This window comes from Molothrus aeneus, chromosome 10 (genome assembly GCF_037042795.1).
Source record: "Molothrus aeneus isolate 106 chromosome 10, BPBGC_Maene_1.0, whole genome shotgun sequence".
NCBI classification, from domain to species: domain Eukaryota; kingdom Metazoa; phylum Chordata; class Aves; order Passeriformes; family Icteridae; genus Molothrus; species Molothrus aeneus.
The window spans coordinates 14,554,543-14,573,001 of record NC_089655.1 but is presented as its reverse complement, the minus strand read 5'-3'; the positions used below and the strand labels follow the sequence as shown (position 1 = coordinate 14,573,001).

Below are 18,459 nucleotides of genomic sequence, written 5' to 3'. Positions count from 1 at the left end.
TTCCATACGTACACACATTAAAAATACTTTTTCAGGGCTGTTGCTTTAACAGAGTTCAGGCATGAGGACTCCCACGTTAGCAAGAAGATTTGTCTAATGTACAAGCTGCCATATTTTACCAGTTTGGACAGAATCAGGTTAATGGGGTTTTGTAATTTATCATCTCACTTCCTAGTGCCTATATTAATTAATGTGAGATATAATGAGTGCTGAAGTGGTGGGAAACAGAGGGGGAGAGCTCTTTTCATTTAATTGATTGGAGAATGTTGAGTGTGTCTTGCTCGCTGTGACTTATGGCTTTGTCAACGGGAAAGGCATCACACCCTATTTTGGGATTATGTCTGAGTGGGGGAGTGCAGCTTTGGCAGTAGGTATGGAATACGTCAAGGATGGGCAAGAGTCTTCAGTTTTTTTCTTGGGGGAAAAAAAAGAATTGGAAGGTCAGATGCTGGTTCTGGCTACACAGCCTTGTTTGATAATTTTAGAGCAAAGTACTGAGACAGTGCATATATTCCACATCTTCTCAGGCCATGACTACATTTTGGTTTGACTTCCATTTGTTGCCTATCCATCACTATTGATGAGGAACCTGCTACTACTTTTCCACAACAAACTTACCAAGAAAAATATTGTAATAGTAACAGTGCTAGGCTTTGTTCTTCACTTCCTGCAGAACTGAATCATCTGTATTTGTCGTGGTTTAAGCCCAGCCAGGAGCTAAGCACCACAGAGCTGCCAGCTCACTCCCCCCGTGGTGGGATGGGGGAGAGGATCAAGGCAAGCTCTGATTTGTACATACACTCCTAGTGACTCACTGTGTGTGCTTTTTTGACACCACATCATGCCAGATTACCCAAGATAGCTTTATTTGATGGTACCTCTCAACTAAAAGACAGTATCATTTCCATGTTTGGGCTTTTGGCTTCAGGTCTCCAGCTCCCACTACAACTCGTTCTGTGCCTTTGATAGGTATTGAATGACAAGCCTTTTAATAACCCTTGTAATATTTTATTATTTAATATATTATTAACAAAAATGGAGTGGGAGAGGCTCAGATTTTTTTGTGGGAAATGCCTATAAAAATGAATGTGATACTTTCATTAATGAAGAGTTCTCTATTGAGAAAACAAATTTTCCCTGGAGATATAATATGTACAAATTAACCAAACTTGTAAGTTTCCCTCAGACTTGTGAACTAGTGAACAGCTATCTGAAGTGCTCTCCTTCCTTACAAAGTTCTGTTTGCATGGAGGGACACATATGTCCTACTGGAACACTTTTCCAGCCACCTCCATCTCCCTAAGGTGCCAGTTTCAAACTGGTCAGAGGTGAGCAGCTCTCACGAAGCAGAGGCCACAACTTGATGAGCACCACTTTGCACAGGAGTCCAGTCTGGAAAATAGCAGCTCTAGCTCAAAACTATACCCCTAAGGGAAGGTCAAGTCTATTTTAATTTAGTGCTAAATGGCTTAATCTCAATCTGTCTTGAGATCTGCTGTGAAATTGACTTTGCCTGGATACAGAAGGTGAGTTTCTCCATCTCATATAAGTTTGTGCAAAATCCACAGATTTCTGACTGTTCTTCCCTACCTTTGGATAGAAGATCTCATGGGCTGTTGGCAGGCTCTTTCAGGAAGTTGAGCTATTCCTGGGATTTCCTCTTTCACTACAGAGAATCTTCAGTTCTGGATCATTGCAACTGTTCAGCCCCCAAAGCAACTCATGTAGAGAGTGTGCCAGACCTTTCAAGTGATGGCTGTGGTGAAGGTATGGAACTGCCATGCTACATTTACATATGAGAAGGAAGATGACTGGATGCTGTGAGGAGTGGATGCTTTCAGGGGATGGGTTGGTGGAGAGAAGCCTTGCAGCTGCTGCCAGGGACTAGTGGAATTTTTTTGATTTTTTGAAGTTAGGGAATAATTGATTTGTACTGTTGAGCTTCTCTAAGGCTCCCACCTGGAAAATTCCTTTGCTTTTACCCCATTAGTCCAGGTGCTGGAAATAATATTACATTTTATTGTTCTTATGTATTTTATTCTCCATAGGAAAACAATGCAGTCTCCACAGTCTTTCTATTACTTTACTCATTGATAATGTCTGATAACTGATAATCATCCATTTGTGTCTGGAGTTCAAGGATAAGGAGAACACAAAGATGTGAGCTCCACCCCTACCTCCCATGATCCCAGTCTGTCCTTGCATGTAGAAGTTTCTCTTTCCACAAAGCTACTCAGACTTCAGGTAACCCAACACAACCAAACTGGAAAATTGCAAGGGTCAACAGCCCAAAGGGCAGGAACAGAGAAGACTTGGTTCAAGCAGTGCCACCAAATGCAGCTGTACCAGCTCTCAGTGTGAGAGAGATGAACAGGAGTGTCAGTGCCTGGAGGGTGTTAATGGTCCTGAGTGTCCTCAGGTGGGGCCTCTCCACCCTCTCTGCCCATCAGCTCATGAGACCCATTCAATCTCAGCCTGCTCTCCTGTTTTTCCCAGAGCTATGCTGGAGGAATTCTGGTCTGGAGCTCAGCTGTCCTTGCCTGCCCATGGTCCCTGTTGATCTGGACCCAGACCTGCAAGTGGACTTCTCTTCTTGGCTGTGGATATGTCCTGTCTCTGTGGACCTGTCTGGTGCTCACTGAGCTGTGTTTGTCTCTGACTGCTGTCATCAGGCCTGATGCTGACCAGTGTATTGACTTCCATCTTGACCTGAGATCTGCCTCATCTTCATGGCCTTCCCTGAGTGCTGGGGCTCTTGACTGCACCTGGCTGCAGTCTCTGATCCTCACCTGCTTGCCCTTGGGACCCTGTTCCTTAGGGAACAGCTGGCCCTTTCTGCTCTCTGACATCATCTTCCTCAAAATGTTCAGCTTCTCTCTGTGCATGGACTCCTCTTCCTTGCCAGGTGGATGGGTACATCTTGCAGCAATTAAGATTTTCAGGTATGTTATATAATATTCCAGTTTCTCTGAAGTTGCTTAGGGCTTTGCAGTTCTCTCTAATGACGGTAGGGCTGCAGCCTCCAAATAACCTAACCTGAGTTTAATCCCAAAGCAGTAACCCCTGCTGTTCCCCAGCAAGCCTCAGGCAGGCAGGTGGAATTCAGTGGGAGGGTGAGTGAGTTGCTGAAAAGGGCTATTTCCCAGAGCCAGCTTGCAGTGGCAGGTTTCCAGACCACTTTGTACATTTGGGGTTTGGAGGAAAAAAACACCACAATATTCTCTTTTTTCAGAGCTTCCTGAGAACACATAAAACATCACATGCACCATGTATTTCAGCTGAACCTCATGAGCATCCACAGACTTTGTCATGGTCTTATGGACTCCACTTAACAATAGCTTGTTTCATCCCAAAGCAAACAACCTGCTGAGAAAGGACCTATCAGGGAAGTGCCTTTACTAAAGGTGCTTAAGAAAGCACATATGAACAGTGCCACAACCTCTGCATTGAGTGTGAGACTTTGCTGTGAGTCAGTAGCTTCAGCTGGTAGAGACAGGACTTCTCTCTGTGTGGTACACATGGAGAGATTCATGTATCACTGTTTTCTTGCCTAGAATGATCCTAAGAATAATATGAGGATAAGGAACAACAAAGAAATTGGAAATGGGGAGTGGGCATGCCTTGTAGAGGGCAAAGCAGAACGGGGGATTGACAGTGCCAACAAATCAGGGAGAAGTTGGTAAGCATTTAGCAGGCAAGAAAAGAGAGTTGCCCTCACAGCAGGGGTGAAGTGAGCTTTGTGCACAGTGTCAGAAAGACAAGAGTTATCCTGCTCTCCATCCTGGGCAGTGGCTTAGTGCTCCCACGTGTCCCTCCACATGCCTCCATCCCCTCAGTCTATTCACATGCACAACAAGCTGTTTCCATCTTCTGTAGCCAAGTCCTTCCTTTCTCCCATGGTGTCTGCCTTTCTTGCCTGTATCACCACTGTACACTTAATAATATTTATCTCTTCTGTCTACATTCCTATTGCATGTCTGCTCTTCTGAGTCTCCAGCTGTGCTTTATCTGGTAGGAATCAGAGGAGCAGATACTGAAATGCACCCTGTGCTCTTCAGTTTTCATCTCTTACACATTTAATGTCTGATTTCTCCTCTAACCAAGTCACTTCTATGCTGGAGCCAACTTGAGAGAACAAAGCCCACCCCAGAATGTAATTTAAAGCACCGCTGGAAGGTGCTCAGATATCCTCCTGGTGTGTGGTGCAAAGTCCCAGCCAGAGCAACTTGACTGCAGAGAAGAACTAAAATATTGTGCTCATAAGCCAGGAGACTAACTCCCCTTGCAGCTTCCTGAGAGGAGGGAGTGCATAATGGGGGGGGAGATGTAGTTATAAAGATTCTATGAGATTCTCTGTTCCTTAAGGGACTGTTAAAACCAGTCAATATTTATGAAGCTTTTAGTCTGACTCATGCAATTTGTTCCCCCTTCTATGTGCTTGTCTTTGGGGCTCAGCTGTTGCTTGGCCTGTTACTGATATAAAATTAGATGCTGTGGTTCAACTGTATCTTTGCTTAGAGAAAGAAAAGGGAAAGGTCCAAGGCAGTGTAGAGCAGCTCAGCTGCCACCTCACTGCAGGCAACCAAGGATCACACACAGAGGGGAGCATCACCAGCTCACATCTGACAGGAATTGTACTAAAGAGAACCAGTTCCTTGAGGTTTGGGGAGGGTAAGGAGTGAAGCTGGGCTGCCTGTTTGACTTTTGATTCCAGTCCAGGGCTTGCCAGGAAACCATTCAACTTCTCAGAGAACAAGGCAACTCCAAAGTGTTGTCCTGCAGTGAGGGGGTGAAAGAGTAAATCAGGACTCTGCAGGTGTTGAATGTGGGATGAGGCAGCCTAGGGAGAAAACAGGGAGCAGAGGCAGTCATGCCCCATCTCTCACTTCTGCCTCAATCCTGAGCTGGAGCACCTCCTCCACCTCAGCCTCCCTGCTGACCGGGGTGACTTGGCTGAGGCTCCTGCCGGGGAGAGGAAGGCAATGGGGAAACATCTTCTGCTTTGAAATGTGCTGTGACTTGCTGGTCTCAAAGACAGTTCCATGATGCTCCTGAATGGTAAATATTGGTGTGCCTGTGTAATCTAATCTGACTAATCTGACCTCCATGTCAGGACTGTGTCCTGAAGAGGCATGATCTGGTATGAACTGGTTAAACCACCAGATTTACCCTGAGCTTGACCCCTCTCTCTTCTGACTTGCCTTGTCCAAGCCCCAAGTTTGTCCTGGATGATGAATGTAGCTTGTGCATGTATTATTTTGAGTAAAGACATGGCTGGGTGATTTCCTGCTAAAAATATCAGTAAGGGCACTTTTAAGGTTGTGGAGGTCAGCTCTATCTGCTAACAGTGCCAACTTTCACTGTCAGTCCCCTTTCCCTCTCTTCCTGCTCAGTTACCATCTGGTGTTTTGGTTTATTGATAAATGTTGCCCATTTTTTTGGAAAACCGTCACTACAAGTCACCCAAGGGATGACTTGGAGCATACACAGAGCTGTAGTGTTTTGGTGAAACTTGTGCAGATAATCATAAACTTTGCCTTTTGCAGAGCCTGTCTTCTAACTTAGCTTTTCATTCGCACCTTGATCTACTGAGAGTCTGTGAGAGATCTACACATGCAAAAGAGTGTTTTGTTAATGAATGTTGAGTGAACTTGAAATGTGGGTTCCAGCTGAGGTTAGAGGACATATTCATGCCTTACCACCCTGCAGCTTAGGAAGCAAAGCTGGCACAAGTGATAACACAGGAATTTTTTTTTTTTTTTAATCCAGAAGAGGAGGGGCAGGTGCAATCATATTAAGTGATTTTTTTTTTTAAGGTAGACATATAAATTTTTCTTAGTGGAATATAGCAAAGTCACTGCTAGGCAAGAACTGCACCGACTTCAGCCCTCATCGAATTCCCTCTTACAACATCTGTGTGTTGAGGTTTCATCCAGGTAGTACTGGCTGTAAATATCTGACAATGACCAAGGTGCTTCATCACTAGCTGCCACATTTGTTATGCTTCTGATGCCTCGATTGTGTGGGCTTGCAGGCAGCTCCCTGCAGTGCACTAAGTGAATAATGTATTATTCTGGTGGGTTCTGTTCTTCTGACATAAGAGTAAGGAATGACACATTTAGCTACTTTCTTCTTCTCTCATCTACTATGTAACACTTTTAATAATACTTTCCCTAAGTGAGATTTTTGGAAAGCATATCTCACTTCAGATTGCACATGTTTACTCTCCAACTTGACAGTCAAAAAACCCCCTTGTTCTGTTGTGGCATGGCTCAGGATTTTCCTAGTGCTCCTCGTTATGTTACATGTAAGCACAAGTTATGTTTCCTCTGCTCATTCTTTGCAATCACCCCATTCATTACCCCTGGTGAGCTTTATAATACCTTAATCCTTGCAGGCTTCTGCTCTCCTTGTTCTTCAGGGAGCCTGAATTCCCAAAGGCACCATTCAGCTACCTACGGAAATTGCACACCTGCTTCTTGGTGCTCCCTGCCAATGCTGTAATGTCAGCTTCCTCTCCTCCAGCCCTTCTGGCACAGGACTTCAAACTTCTCCTGAAGTGTCTTAGCTTAGAAATGCAAGGAGGTTGATGTATGAAGTATTATTTTTTTCCCCTGTCTGTTTTTTCCCCTGCATCACTACATCACCAGTCTCCCTCCCTGGGAGGCCCTGCAGCATCCTTGCTCTGGGCTGGGGGTAGGTTCTGTTCTTGATTTTTATTTATCACAGAGGGGAAACAATGCACTCACATCCTTTAGGCTTCCTGCAGATGGAATGGAGTCCTGCACTGGGTTTATAGCTTTATACAGGAATTTGACTTTGGAGAGAAAAACCAGAGCCTATGTCCCCAGAAGGAAGTTCCCCGGCATCAGTCACCTCTGAAATACTGGTTTTGGATATGGGCTTGTGCAATGCCTGCTAGCATGAGAGACCTAGAACCATATTTCCCCATTCCTTTGCATTAAGCATTAATGGATGCACAAGTTCCTGCCTGTAGGATAATTATTCTCTGTGTCTATTCGGACAGCAGCCCCGTCAGTTGGAAGTGAGCTTTGCCGTCATTAAGGAGACTTTAACAAAGACTGTTCTGTCAAAAGTGAACATCTTTATGAGACTTAATTTATTTCACAGTTGTTGTTATCCTGTTGACCTAAAATGACAGCAGGAGACTTGGAGAGGTGCCCAGTTTATTCAAGAAGCAAGCACAAAACAGTCTCTGCCTGCCTGGAGAAAGATCTTAGCAGCATAAAGCAATCCTAGCTCCTAGTCCCAAAACTCTGTCTGGCAGCTCCTGCTCATCAAAGCTCACTGTGATTTTTCTGAGGGCCAGTCCAGATTGTCTTGCTTTTTTTTTTTTCTGTTTTTAAGTATCCCAACTTCTCATTTGTGCATCCTCTCAGGAGTGTTTTCAGTGCTGTGAAAACTGGAAAAGTGTTGTGTGGTGTATCTGCGTAACAGTTTGGGTTTACTCCAGTGTTTAGGGGCAGATCAGATGCCTGGATGCAGGTAGGCAAAGTGCGCAGTGCTGGAGCTCCCTGGTGTTTAATACCTGAGTGGTGTCACAGTCCAGCTGCAGTGCCATGTCTGAGCCCCTGCCCCAGCTGCCTGGTGGAGCACACCCCTCACAGATGTGCCTGGTACATGTGGTCTGCCATGGAGAGGGGCAGCTGGAAAGCAGAGCCAAGCTGGGCACACAGAGCAAGGACAAGGGTCCAGATTTGCAGGCTGCAGCCAGGAGAAGTCCACCAAGACACAAGGAGAAAAATCATAATGGGAGGTGGTGTGATCTTTAGCCTTGGAGATTTTCAAGCCTCACCTGGGGAAGGCACTGAGCAACCTCATCAGATTTTGAAGCCAGTCCTGCTTTGAGCAGGGGGTTGGACTAGTGCCCTGCAAAATCTCTTCTGAATTAAATTACTCCACGAGAGAAGAGTTAAACTCAGATCAAATTCTGCTTTTTTCATGGGAAACAATATGGATTTTTCTTCCAACAGAAGGTCCTGTGAGAATAAGTACCTGCTTTTATAAAAGAGTGAAGGGTCACTATCTTGTTATCTTCAATAAAAAGTGGTTACTTTTCCCAGCTTTATTGGGATTCACCTACCCACTGCAACACGTACTACTTGTCAAGCTAGGTGCTGTACAATTTGCCCAGGAAAAGCTGATGACAGACTCTCAGAACAAACACCTTTCATGCTTTTTACCTAGAAGCTGCAGCTTGCAGACACAAGTGAGGGTTGGGAGGGTGATTTGAGATCAATCACGCTGAAGAGCTCTTTGATGGAGCCTAAGATGTGATGCTAACTGCAGTGCTACCATTACATCAGGAGCTCGTTCCCTGGTTCCTGTTTAATTCCTTATCCTCAGTCCTGCTGTGGTCATTTTTGGATCTTCTGTAATCAAGTGATATATACCATCTTCCAATTTCAGAGACTTTATCTGAATAATCTCTCAAAAATCAAGATAAAATGAGAGAGAAATCTGATGTCAAGAAGGCAAAGAAAATATTTGGTGTGTAATACACTGCCTTAGGGAACAGGTTGACAGTGTTGACAGGGTTTTGCCTGCATTACCCTTCCCAGGAGCCTGCTCCAGCCTTTCTGTGCTCTGACAGCTGGAGATGTTCCCTGCATTTCCACATTTCTAGCAGCAAGAACAAAATGTCATTTACTTTGTGTTCCTGTGGTTTCCTTAGGTTCTAGCAGAGCTCACCATCCACTGGCTATCGTTGAGCTTCAGCAAACCTTGCAAGATAAATAAATATAGCTACAGGAAAGCATCAGGAGCCCCTAATTTGTGTATTAGAAACCCGAAATCAGGAACTGCTCTGCTGTGACTTTGAGCACTGGGTACCAGATCCTACTTTAGTGAAGTTAAACACATGCAGGAAGACAGTGTACTCAGCCAGCAGCCACAGCATCCCAACATGGAATCTCCTGAATACAGTGCAGATTTATGATTTATTTATGTTGCTGGTTTTGGCCCTAGCCAGACAATTCAATATGATATAAATTCATTACTGAAGACTAGAGCAAAGAGCTGTGTGTGTGGAGTAAAGTGCGTGACCATTGGGATGGACAGCTTTAAAGCTTTGTTCATAAATGCAGGGCCACAGAGCGGCTCTGTTGCATTAAAGCTGCTGTGTAAATGTGAATGCTCCAGAATTTCAGCTTCTGCTGCTCTGACTTGAATACTTCATAATGAGAGAAGGACAGGAGAAAACCATACTCTGGGCTTGGAAAGGTGTGACCTGTGTCAGATCAGTACATTCGTTGCCACTTCTGCTGTATAGTCCTGGTTGCTTGGCCTCTTCTTTTGTCCTCACTTTTGTCCAATAAAAATCATATTAAGTGACCAAAATCACTTGATTATGAAAAAGGTGAAAGATGTCCAGAGGAATATCTGAGTTCAGAAAAACTCTAATTTAGGAGAAACTAGGAATGGATTTTAGACCTGTCATTAGCCCAGAGCTGTCTGAAACCATGAGGATTATTTGCAAGAAGTCCAGTTGTATGGGAGGGGGATTAGAAGGAGGAGCTGGGCAGAGCTGGGACTGTGACAGGAGATAATCAGTGTGAGCTGGCCCTTGGAGGGGCAAGACCCTGTGACTAATCCCCATCTGTGTAATCATATGGAGAACCTGTGGAGTGGGGCTCAGCTGTGCACTGCTCGCCTCTCTGTAAGTGGGTCCCACATCCCTCTGGGCAGGAGGCCCATCAGCTCTGAGCGTGGGCCAGCACACAGGAGAGGTGTACTAGGTGTGTGCAATGTGAGAAGGGATCACAAATACACACAACCCCATGGCTTTTTCTGTGCAGGAGGCTAAGTTGAAGGGAAGGTGAAGGGATTCAGATTGAATTCAGTCTATGCATACCCATGTTGGGATTGGTGAAATATTGTTTGAAAGGGGCAGAATTTGGGACAGATGATTCCTGAGTTTCAGGAAATAGGACTAAAAATTCAGGAGTAGCAAAAGGCTAACCTTCTGGAAATAATTTTTTTTTGGTCATTTTCTTCAATGTTTTTGCTTTTTAATAAAATGGAAATGTTATTCCCTTTGATGTTTTTTCTGACATCTGACATCCTACTCTGTCTCCCTCAGCTCACATCCCACAGGGCAGAGCTTCCCAGAGCCTGTTGGAGAGGGGGAGCAGGAAATGGGCTCAGCCTCTGTATCCCCAATGCTCACTAGTGGCACAGGAGCCATGGGTCATAGGAACAGATGCTGGGAGTAACTAATTTTGAATGTGGCAATATTAACTTCTTCTTCTTCTTCTTGCATAGTCCTCAGCGTCACACATTATGATCAAACATAACAGCTGACATGAGTGACTGGTTGTGCTGAGCACAGCCCAGAGAAGCTCAGACGTCCCTAAACCCCAAATCCTCTTCCTCTTATCTTCTCCCCTGTGCCCACGGAACATCATCTCGTTCTGTTTCTTTGCTGCCGGCAAACCAAGGTGGGCAGCAGCTGTAAATCCTCCATCTCCGCCGAGAGCGGGCACCACCCGTGTGTGGCAGAGCACTGCCGGGATCCGCAGGCCTCTCACAGGGCTCCGGGAATCTCTCGCCTCTCCTCGAGAGGTGCCCGTGCCAACACCGCCGCGTCGTGAGGGACAAGGTGCGGGTCCGTGGCACCGCTGGGCAGTGGCTCCGAGGCTCCCCCGGGACACCTCTGCTTCTGCCAGGCCGGCGGAACAGTGCGAGCAGGGGGTGGCTGCTTTGGGGATGAGGGGCACAGGCAGCCGGACCCGGTACGGGAGAGCGCCGGGGGAGTGGAGCTATCCGTGAGCTCTGACAGCAGCCCCGGCCTCCCGGCGTGGCCTCAAAGAAGCCAACACCCCGCCAAACAATAAAACAATAATAATAACAGTAACAATAATAAACCCCAAATGTTTTAATAACTGCCCTCGGAAGCTGCCCGTCCCGCTGAGCTGCTGCCCGAGCCCCGCCGGCGAAGGGGAGGGGGAAGCAGCCCGGGACGCCCCCGTCCGCCTCCCCGGAAGGGGGGCGAGGGGCGGCGAGGCGGCCCCGCTCCGCCCCGCCCGGCGCTTTCTGTCCGCTCTCCCGCGCCGTACGGCCCGGCCGCGCCGGCTCCATCCGCTCCCAACTTTGTGGTGCGGGGCGCGGGCGGCACCGCCGCGCTGCCCTCAGCGGGGCCGCCCTCAGCGGGGCGCGGGCCCGGCCATGGCCGGCATCGGCATCGACCACTCCAAGCTGCCCGGAGTCAAGGAAGGTGCGGCTCACCCCGGCGCGGGGAGGAGGGGGCGCTGGCCGGGACGGGGCGGCGTGGGGGAAATGGGAGCGAGGCAAGGAGAGAAACTGTTGGTTTGGGGTGGTTTTTCTTAAGCGTTATCATTTTACAATTTCCAGGCGCCGCTGCGGTTCGCGGCGCTGGCGGGGAGCCGGGTCAGCGGGAGGGGACGGGGCGCTCCGTGCTCCGGCCGTGGCCCCGGGGTGCCCGGGGCTGTCCCGCTGCCGGTGCGGGATGTCCGGCGGGTGGCGGGAGGGGACGAGAGGCGGAGGCCGGCGGCGGAGCAGCGGCAGGGGCTGGACAGAGCCGCAGTGGCTGGACAGGGAGCCGTGGCCGCTCTGCTGGCCTCGCTTCCGGCTCCCCTCCCCGGCAGAGCGGCGGGGGTCGGGCTGGCAGCGCCGCTGCTCCCCGGGAGCAGCGAGCGAGGAGCGGCGCTGGGGGAGGGAGGGCGCAGCCCTTTGTCTGCGCCGGGGCCGAGGCTGCCGCCGGCGCCGCCGCCGCGCTCCCCCCGCCGCGCCCGGGCAGCCGGGCTGGGGGCGCCGGCCGGGGCTGCGCTCCCCCGGCGGGTGAGGCAGCCGGGGCACCCTGCGGGAGATGGACCAGCAGCGATGTCTGTCTGTCCGTCCGTCCGTCTGTCCCTGGCAGTTACGGCTCGGCCGGGGTCGGAGACTCCGCTCGGGCCGTTGTTAAAATTATGGGAGTAGAGCTGTGGATATCCACAGATTTGGCGATTTGAGGGGGACTGATGATTTTGAGGCCCCGGTTACAAACAATTAACCTACTGGTTTTTATGAAGACTGGCCTGCATTGGGCTTGGGAGCGCCAAGCAGCCGCTCCCGCCCCGCAGACCCCCCGTGCCCCCCTCGCTTCCAGGGGTCCCGCTGGCTTGGCCTGTGCTCAGAGCACGGATTCACCTTCTGTCAGGCCTCGGCTTCCCTGCTAGCACAGTGCCTGCCTCACACGTGAGCCTTTGAGCTCAATTAAATGTGCCCTGGAGCTGCTTTGGGTTTAGAAAGCTTTGTAAGAGATAGTTTGTTCTTTCTGATAGTGATTTGTGATATAAACCAGTAGAAGCTCTGTCATAATCAAGTTAGTTTAGATTTACTCTCTAATAATAGAGAGCAATGGTTTCCTGCCTAAAAAAACCCAAACTTCCTTAAACTTGTTTCTTTTCCCACTGGTGATTTTTTTTTCAAATTTCAATTCTTACAAAACAGCAGTTGTGAATTCGATGATTTAGCTGGCCAAGAGCAGAAAACCTGTTTCTGCACAGGCAGCTGGGGTTTCCTTTTGACCGTATGTCATCCTTTAATGCTTCACTCAGTGTTACTGGAACAAAAGCTGAAGCTGATGTTTTAGGGGTTAATATTCCTCCTGTTAAGTCATTAGCAGAACTGTTATTGGGCATTTTAGTGTGGTCAAGATCTCATCCTTAGAGTCTGTCCACACATGGTTGGTAACTCAAGAAAATGAATCCAATTAACCTTTCCAGTAGTTGATTAAAGTGAATTAAATCCCTGTGTAGATGCTTACATTCACAATTCAAGTGGGCTGGATTTGATTTGCCTTTATTAGTTTTTGAATTGGACTAACTGGGCTGAGCTGAGGTCGTTTACATTGTGAATGAAAGTACATGAACAGTGTTACACTGTAACTCAACCAGTCCCTGGGAAATTTGCACCTATGGTATAGTGTGGATTAAGCTTCGAGAGTGTCCTGTTACTACGATCTGTTGTTACTTGATAGCAGTGGGATTATAGTAGTGTGCCAGAGCAACGTGCAAAGTAGATGAGGTTTGAGCCATGTTCTGCAAAGCCTCAGGCATGTGTCACGCTTTTAGTTTGATGGCATCACTTGTTTTTGTTTTGGAAAGTGTTGAGACTGAGCTATGGTTTGGATTAGGTCTTTTCGTGCTCTGTGTCAATGCCAGCCAAGGAAAGAAAAGCATTGCCTGCCATACGGAGGGAAATATTTATTGTTCCTGATAGAGAAATCAGTGTTGATCTTTCTGGAAAAAGCATTCCCTTGCTTTGTTTAGGGTAAAGGTCGGCTTAGTCATTCATTAACAATGAAGAACCTTTTGGTTTGAGTACTTTGTTCTTCACCAACTCTGCTTCAGGAGGAGGTGTTATGTCCGAGTTCTCCCTGTCTTTCAGGACTGATCTCAAAAGCTGTTCTAAAAGTGGGATCATTCCGGTGCAGCGATGGCAGTGAAGATCTGATAACTGTAGCTAGGTGCTCTATGAGGTCTTGCTTCTTGTGTTTACTTTCCTCTTTTATCTCTAAAAGCATTTATATCAGCTCAAGGCCTGAGGTGGATGGCATTTTGCTGGTGAAAACCACTTCACCTGGTCCAGTTTATTTTGTGGGCAGGGGTTTACTGGTGTAAAATACACCCTCAAAACACAGTTTTCCTAGTATGAACTACACCTTGCTGCTGCAGCCTGGTGTCACAGACCCATTTTTCCATTAGTAGCAGAGTGGATCTGACCTCTGTGGTCAGTAAACCTCGTGTAAGTTATTTGTTTTGGTGTTAGTTGCAATCTGTGGCCTGTGCTTCTCTGCCTGCATTTCTGTTCATCTCCCAAGTGTCTGTGGCATATTTGCTTTTCACAAAGCAGCCTTTGCTGTTTGCTCTTTTGACCTACCTCAGGAGATTGCTCAGCTTTGTGTGTGTAGATCTTTTTTACTAGAGGTCTCATTTGTGTGCCTTTTGGTTATAAAAACATCCTAGAAACATTATTTTTATTAGCTACTTATAAAGCAAATGAAACTGTCTTGGGCTTTGCTTGATCTCTAACTGCCTCTCATCTCTTGTGACCTGATGCATTCCTGGGAGCTGTGTTTGGGAAGGGCTCCACCCTCTTTTGGCACTCAGCTGTGAGTGAGCCCTTGGACTTGAGAGGCATTTCTGGCTTCATGCAGGCAGGCTGAGCTGCAAGGGAGGTGTTTTGGAGCTGTGCAAACCATACTCCTCTGGAGGATGTACCTGTGGTCCTGTCTGCTGTTGCCTTGCCAAAGGTCTGGGGCAACATCTTTGTGAAGGGAATGCCTGCCTACTCAGGCTGAGGCTCAGTCCTTCATCCATTGCAGTCTCCAAGAGTCATCAGTTGTTGGCAGCAGCAGAAGAAAACGAGGTCCAGGCATTCTCCCAGGGACTCCTCATCTTCCTACTAGTTTGAATCCTCTGTGAGGAGAGAAAAGGGAGGGGTGGGATGGGGGAGGACTCTGAACTCTGCCCCAGTAGTGTGCAGCTCTGGAGAACTGTGGAAATTTGCAGTGGGTGAAGTGTTTTTATTGAATTTTATTTTCAGTAGTACTGTAAGGAAATGCAAGGGCAGTATGTCTGGGCTGATGATTAGAACTGACCCTGCCACTACTGTCTGGAGCTCCAGCCTTGACAAAGGCTGATTGTGGCACCTGTGCATGGAGAGATACAACAACACTCACACTGCTTCCTATTCTTTGTTCAGCACCTGATTTGACTTTTGGGAGCTGTACATTCAAATGCTGCTGGTTGTAATCTGCTGCCCGAGAGGCCAGTATCCAGAATGTGGTAGTAAAAGATACAGCTCTGACTGTGACCTTGGGGAAACAGGAAGAGCTTGAATATTTTCTGTCTTGGCAAGGTGTTCTCTGGGGCAGGCAGTCTGGCTGGCTCTCTTTTGCCTTAGCATAAATTGAATAAAAGTTTGCTGTTAGCATCAGTCTTCCTCTTCCTCCCAGCTACAGACCTTTCTGCTGACCTCTGCAGCTTAACATGACCTCTGCTGAGACTCCTGCAATAAAAACCTCCTGGCTACTGACCCTCCCAGTGACTGGGGAGGGGGATGAGGTCTGAGGTGCAATGTGTCAGGCTTCCATGGAGCAGACTGAGGTTATTGGCTTATTATGAGGCCTTTGGTGCCTGTCTGTGCTCAGCAACATGAGAGTGGACAGGAGAAATTTGATGTCTGTCAGAGGTGGAAGAGGATTGAAGAAGTGTGAATGGCTGGCATGGTGTCTGATGAGGAAAGATTCTGCTTAGGGGTTTTTCAGGGGAATGTTTTGAGGGATGAGCTGTCAGCTGTATTCATCTGAAGGAAGCATTGGCCTTTAACTGGATTAGTATAATCAGGGCAACAATTTTGAGAGCAGCTGAGGGTCAGCCGGGTCATTGTGAAGCCACCCGCCCCATGCCCTTTGGCTCCAGCTGGGATTTTTCCTTGCAGCATCATGATTTTCTGCTTTGTGACTTCCTTAAAGGGTTTAAGGGCTCTGAGAAATTCAGGCAAGATGGATGGCTTGAGGGCAGCGGGGAGGTGGAGAGTGATGGGACATAGACACAGGTCACTGGCTCACATCCAGCTCTTCTGGGTAATAGGAGATCTGTTTTTCCAGCATGCATGAGTTCTGTAGCTGAGGCTGTGGCACTCATTTCACTTCTGGTTAAAGCTGGGTGAAAGTTTTATTTTGCATTCAGTGGTTCTGGGTCTGCAGTGCTTGGCAGAGATGGGCAGGATTAGCATATTTCATGCTCTTGGCTCTGAAAGGCAGCTGAACAAGCACAGGTCTGCCTCCTTCCATCCCTAAATCCTTAACACTTCTGTGAGCTGCTGGGGAGGTTCTGCTGAGGCAAAAAGATTGCTCAAAAAGCTTTGGCAGAAAGACACCCCAAGACTCCCATTGATGCTTTTTGCAGAGATGTTTCCTTGGCTCCTGACAGATTTTTGGATGGGGGTAAGAGGGGACACATCCTATTTTTGCACTGATTCCTGGGGATACAGGGATAGCAGCGGGGGGTTTTCTCCTGTTTACGATACAACATCGTGACTTGGTCCATCACCCATTGCTGGTCTCTGGGGAATGCTCCCAACTGAGCAGTGTGTTTATGGTCACCACGGGCCTCTGTTTAATCTTTCATTTCCTGTGGCCATGGGAAACGTCAGAGGATGCCAGGCAGGAGTTGGAGATGGCTGCTGCAAGGAGCAGGAAAGGCCAGTTCTGCTCTCTCTGGTGCAAGAAAAACCCCACTTGGAAAAACAATGGGATATGCCTTGGAGCTGTGTGAAACTTCTGTTTTGCTGGAATAAGCTTTCTTTTTCTTGCTCAGAGTCATCCAGTTCACATGAATGTGCTGATTTATAGGACAAAGTGACAAGTTCCTTGCCTGCTTCTTTCTCCCCTTTCCAGAGTGTCCCCAGCTGGTTGGCTTCCTGCTCCTTCACTGCTACTCCTGTGTAGTGCTGGTTTGAAGGCTGAAGGGCTGAGGAAGGAGGTTGGTCTGTTGGTGAAATTGCCTTAAAACTTAAGAAGCTTTCGGTCCATTTTCTGGTGTGACACTCACTGCTGGCTTGACCTTCAGCTGTTCTCCAAGAAGGTGATAACAACAGCTGCTGTTCACTGCTGGTTGGCTGCATTGCAGGGAGCAAAGGGCATGTTTGCTGGACATTTCCACCAGGAAAGCTGCAGTCTCCCTGGAGGCTGATGTGTGTCAGCAATGCTCTCTGTTCACCTTACAGCACTGGCTTTTCCACAGAACATGTACAGGACTTTGTGAAGGTCCCTTGACATTTCATTTCTACTTCTTTTTTGAGAAATAGAAATTGGAGCCTTCCTGCTGTTTTCTTTCTCAGTACTTGAAAAGATACCACACAGCTCACTGAGTGAGTGTTGTGTGGCCTTGACACTGTATGGCTGCAGGGATGATGTTTTAGCTGGGCTGGGAAAGGAACAGGAGAGTGCAGCATCAGGCTGGCTGTGTAAGGGGTGCAAGGCAGTGCTGTTGTGAACCTTACCTTGAGCAAAGGGGATAATTCAGGCCTTAGTGCTCATAAAATTTACCCTGTAAGCCCAGGCACCCTGTGAATTAAGTTTGCCAGAAGTGTTACTCTCCCTGGGGAGAAAGGTGTAGATGAAAGCCTGCTCAGAGCCTAGCACAGCCCATCTGCACCTGCCCAATTATTTTGTGTTAGGCTCCTGAAGATCAGCTGATGGTTATTTTCATTGCACACCAACCCACGATGTCACCGCCACAATGCTCTGTCAGCCAAACTAAAATAGGGAGATCTTTTTGTCTTCGGCCTGGTAGAGGTTTGGTTTGTGTGCACTTGGTAGCTCCACCCAGCATTATGTGCTCTTCAGGACAGAAAGTCAAAGTGGTTTGTGAGTGAGTCGCTTTTCTTCACTTCCCTTTTCAAAAGAGGTGTGACAAGCCATGTGCAGTGAAACTGAGTTCCTGTGTGCATTTTCGTTCATCCTTTCCTGAGCCCTTCTGCTGAACCAGAACTTGGTAACCAGAGGAGTCAACTCTAAGGGGAAATGTTACGTGGGCTCAGTATGTGGTGTTCAATAAGTGATGACAAAGGGGAAAAGGACATAAGTGAAGAAATATTTGAAAACACCGAGACACAGACATTCCATAAGGACACTGACAGGAGTGACATGAGAAGTAATGGGACAAAAGGGAGGAAGGAAGTTTATGCAAACAGGAGTATTTCCTGGCAGTGAGAAGGCAGGGGTTTAAATTCCTTTCTGCATTATATGTGTAGCATTGGCTCTTTACACCCAGACAGGACAAGAGGCTGGAGTGTGCTCTGGCTGGAAATGGTCCTTGCAGAGGGACTGTTGCCACTGACTTGGCACATGGCTTGGGGTAATGCTGGTCTGGCTCAGGGAAGCCTTCCCTGGTGTGGATGGAGAGCTTCTCTATCTCTGCACCGCACAATGACTTTGCACTGCAAAAGCAGCTTATTATATCTATCTGTTCTGGTTACAGCAAGCATTACTTGTAGCATCCTGGTGCAAAGAAATGGCCTCTCCTTCTGCTCTGGTATTAGTTTTATTATTGAGGTGCTGGCTGGTGGCACGGGAAGGATTTATGACCTAAATTCAGCAGCAGCTCCTGGAGCCTTTGGCAGTGCTGCTGAGGTGAGGTGGTGGAGCACAGCACGGAGAAGGCCTGGGAATTTTCCAAGGCACCAGGGTGTTGGCTGTTTTCATGGCAGGCAGAGAGCTCTGCTGTTCACAGGGCTGTGCTCTCCTGCAGGCCATCTGCCTGGCGCCAGGTTTCCAGAGGAAGTTGATGTTGGGAAGAGGCTGAGCTCTCCTGACCTTAATTGCAGTGCTGGAAGGACTGAGTCCTTGGCTAGGGCTGCACAGCCCTGCCTGGATTCCGCACATCCCTGATGCAAGGTGGAAAAAGCAGGTTTGTCTCCAGCTCAGTG

At 47.9% G+C, this 18,459-nt stretch overlaps 1 protein-coding gene across 1 annotated transcript in view; it reads left to right on the top strand.

Annotated features, from left to right (window-relative positions):
* The first annotated feature begins 11,126 nt into the window (after window positions 1-11,126).
* CCDC50 (coiled-coil domain containing 50) overlaps window positions 11,127-18,459 on the top strand; it is a 41,774-nt gene continuing 34,441 nt past the window's right edge. The window contains exon 1 of the mRNA XM_066556761.1: window positions 11,127-11,236. Coding sequence (XP_066412858.1) covers window positions 11,188-11,236 — 49 coding nt within the window. The 5' untranslated portion in view covers window positions 11,127-11,187. The remainder of the gene's footprint in view (window positions 11,237-18,459) is intronic.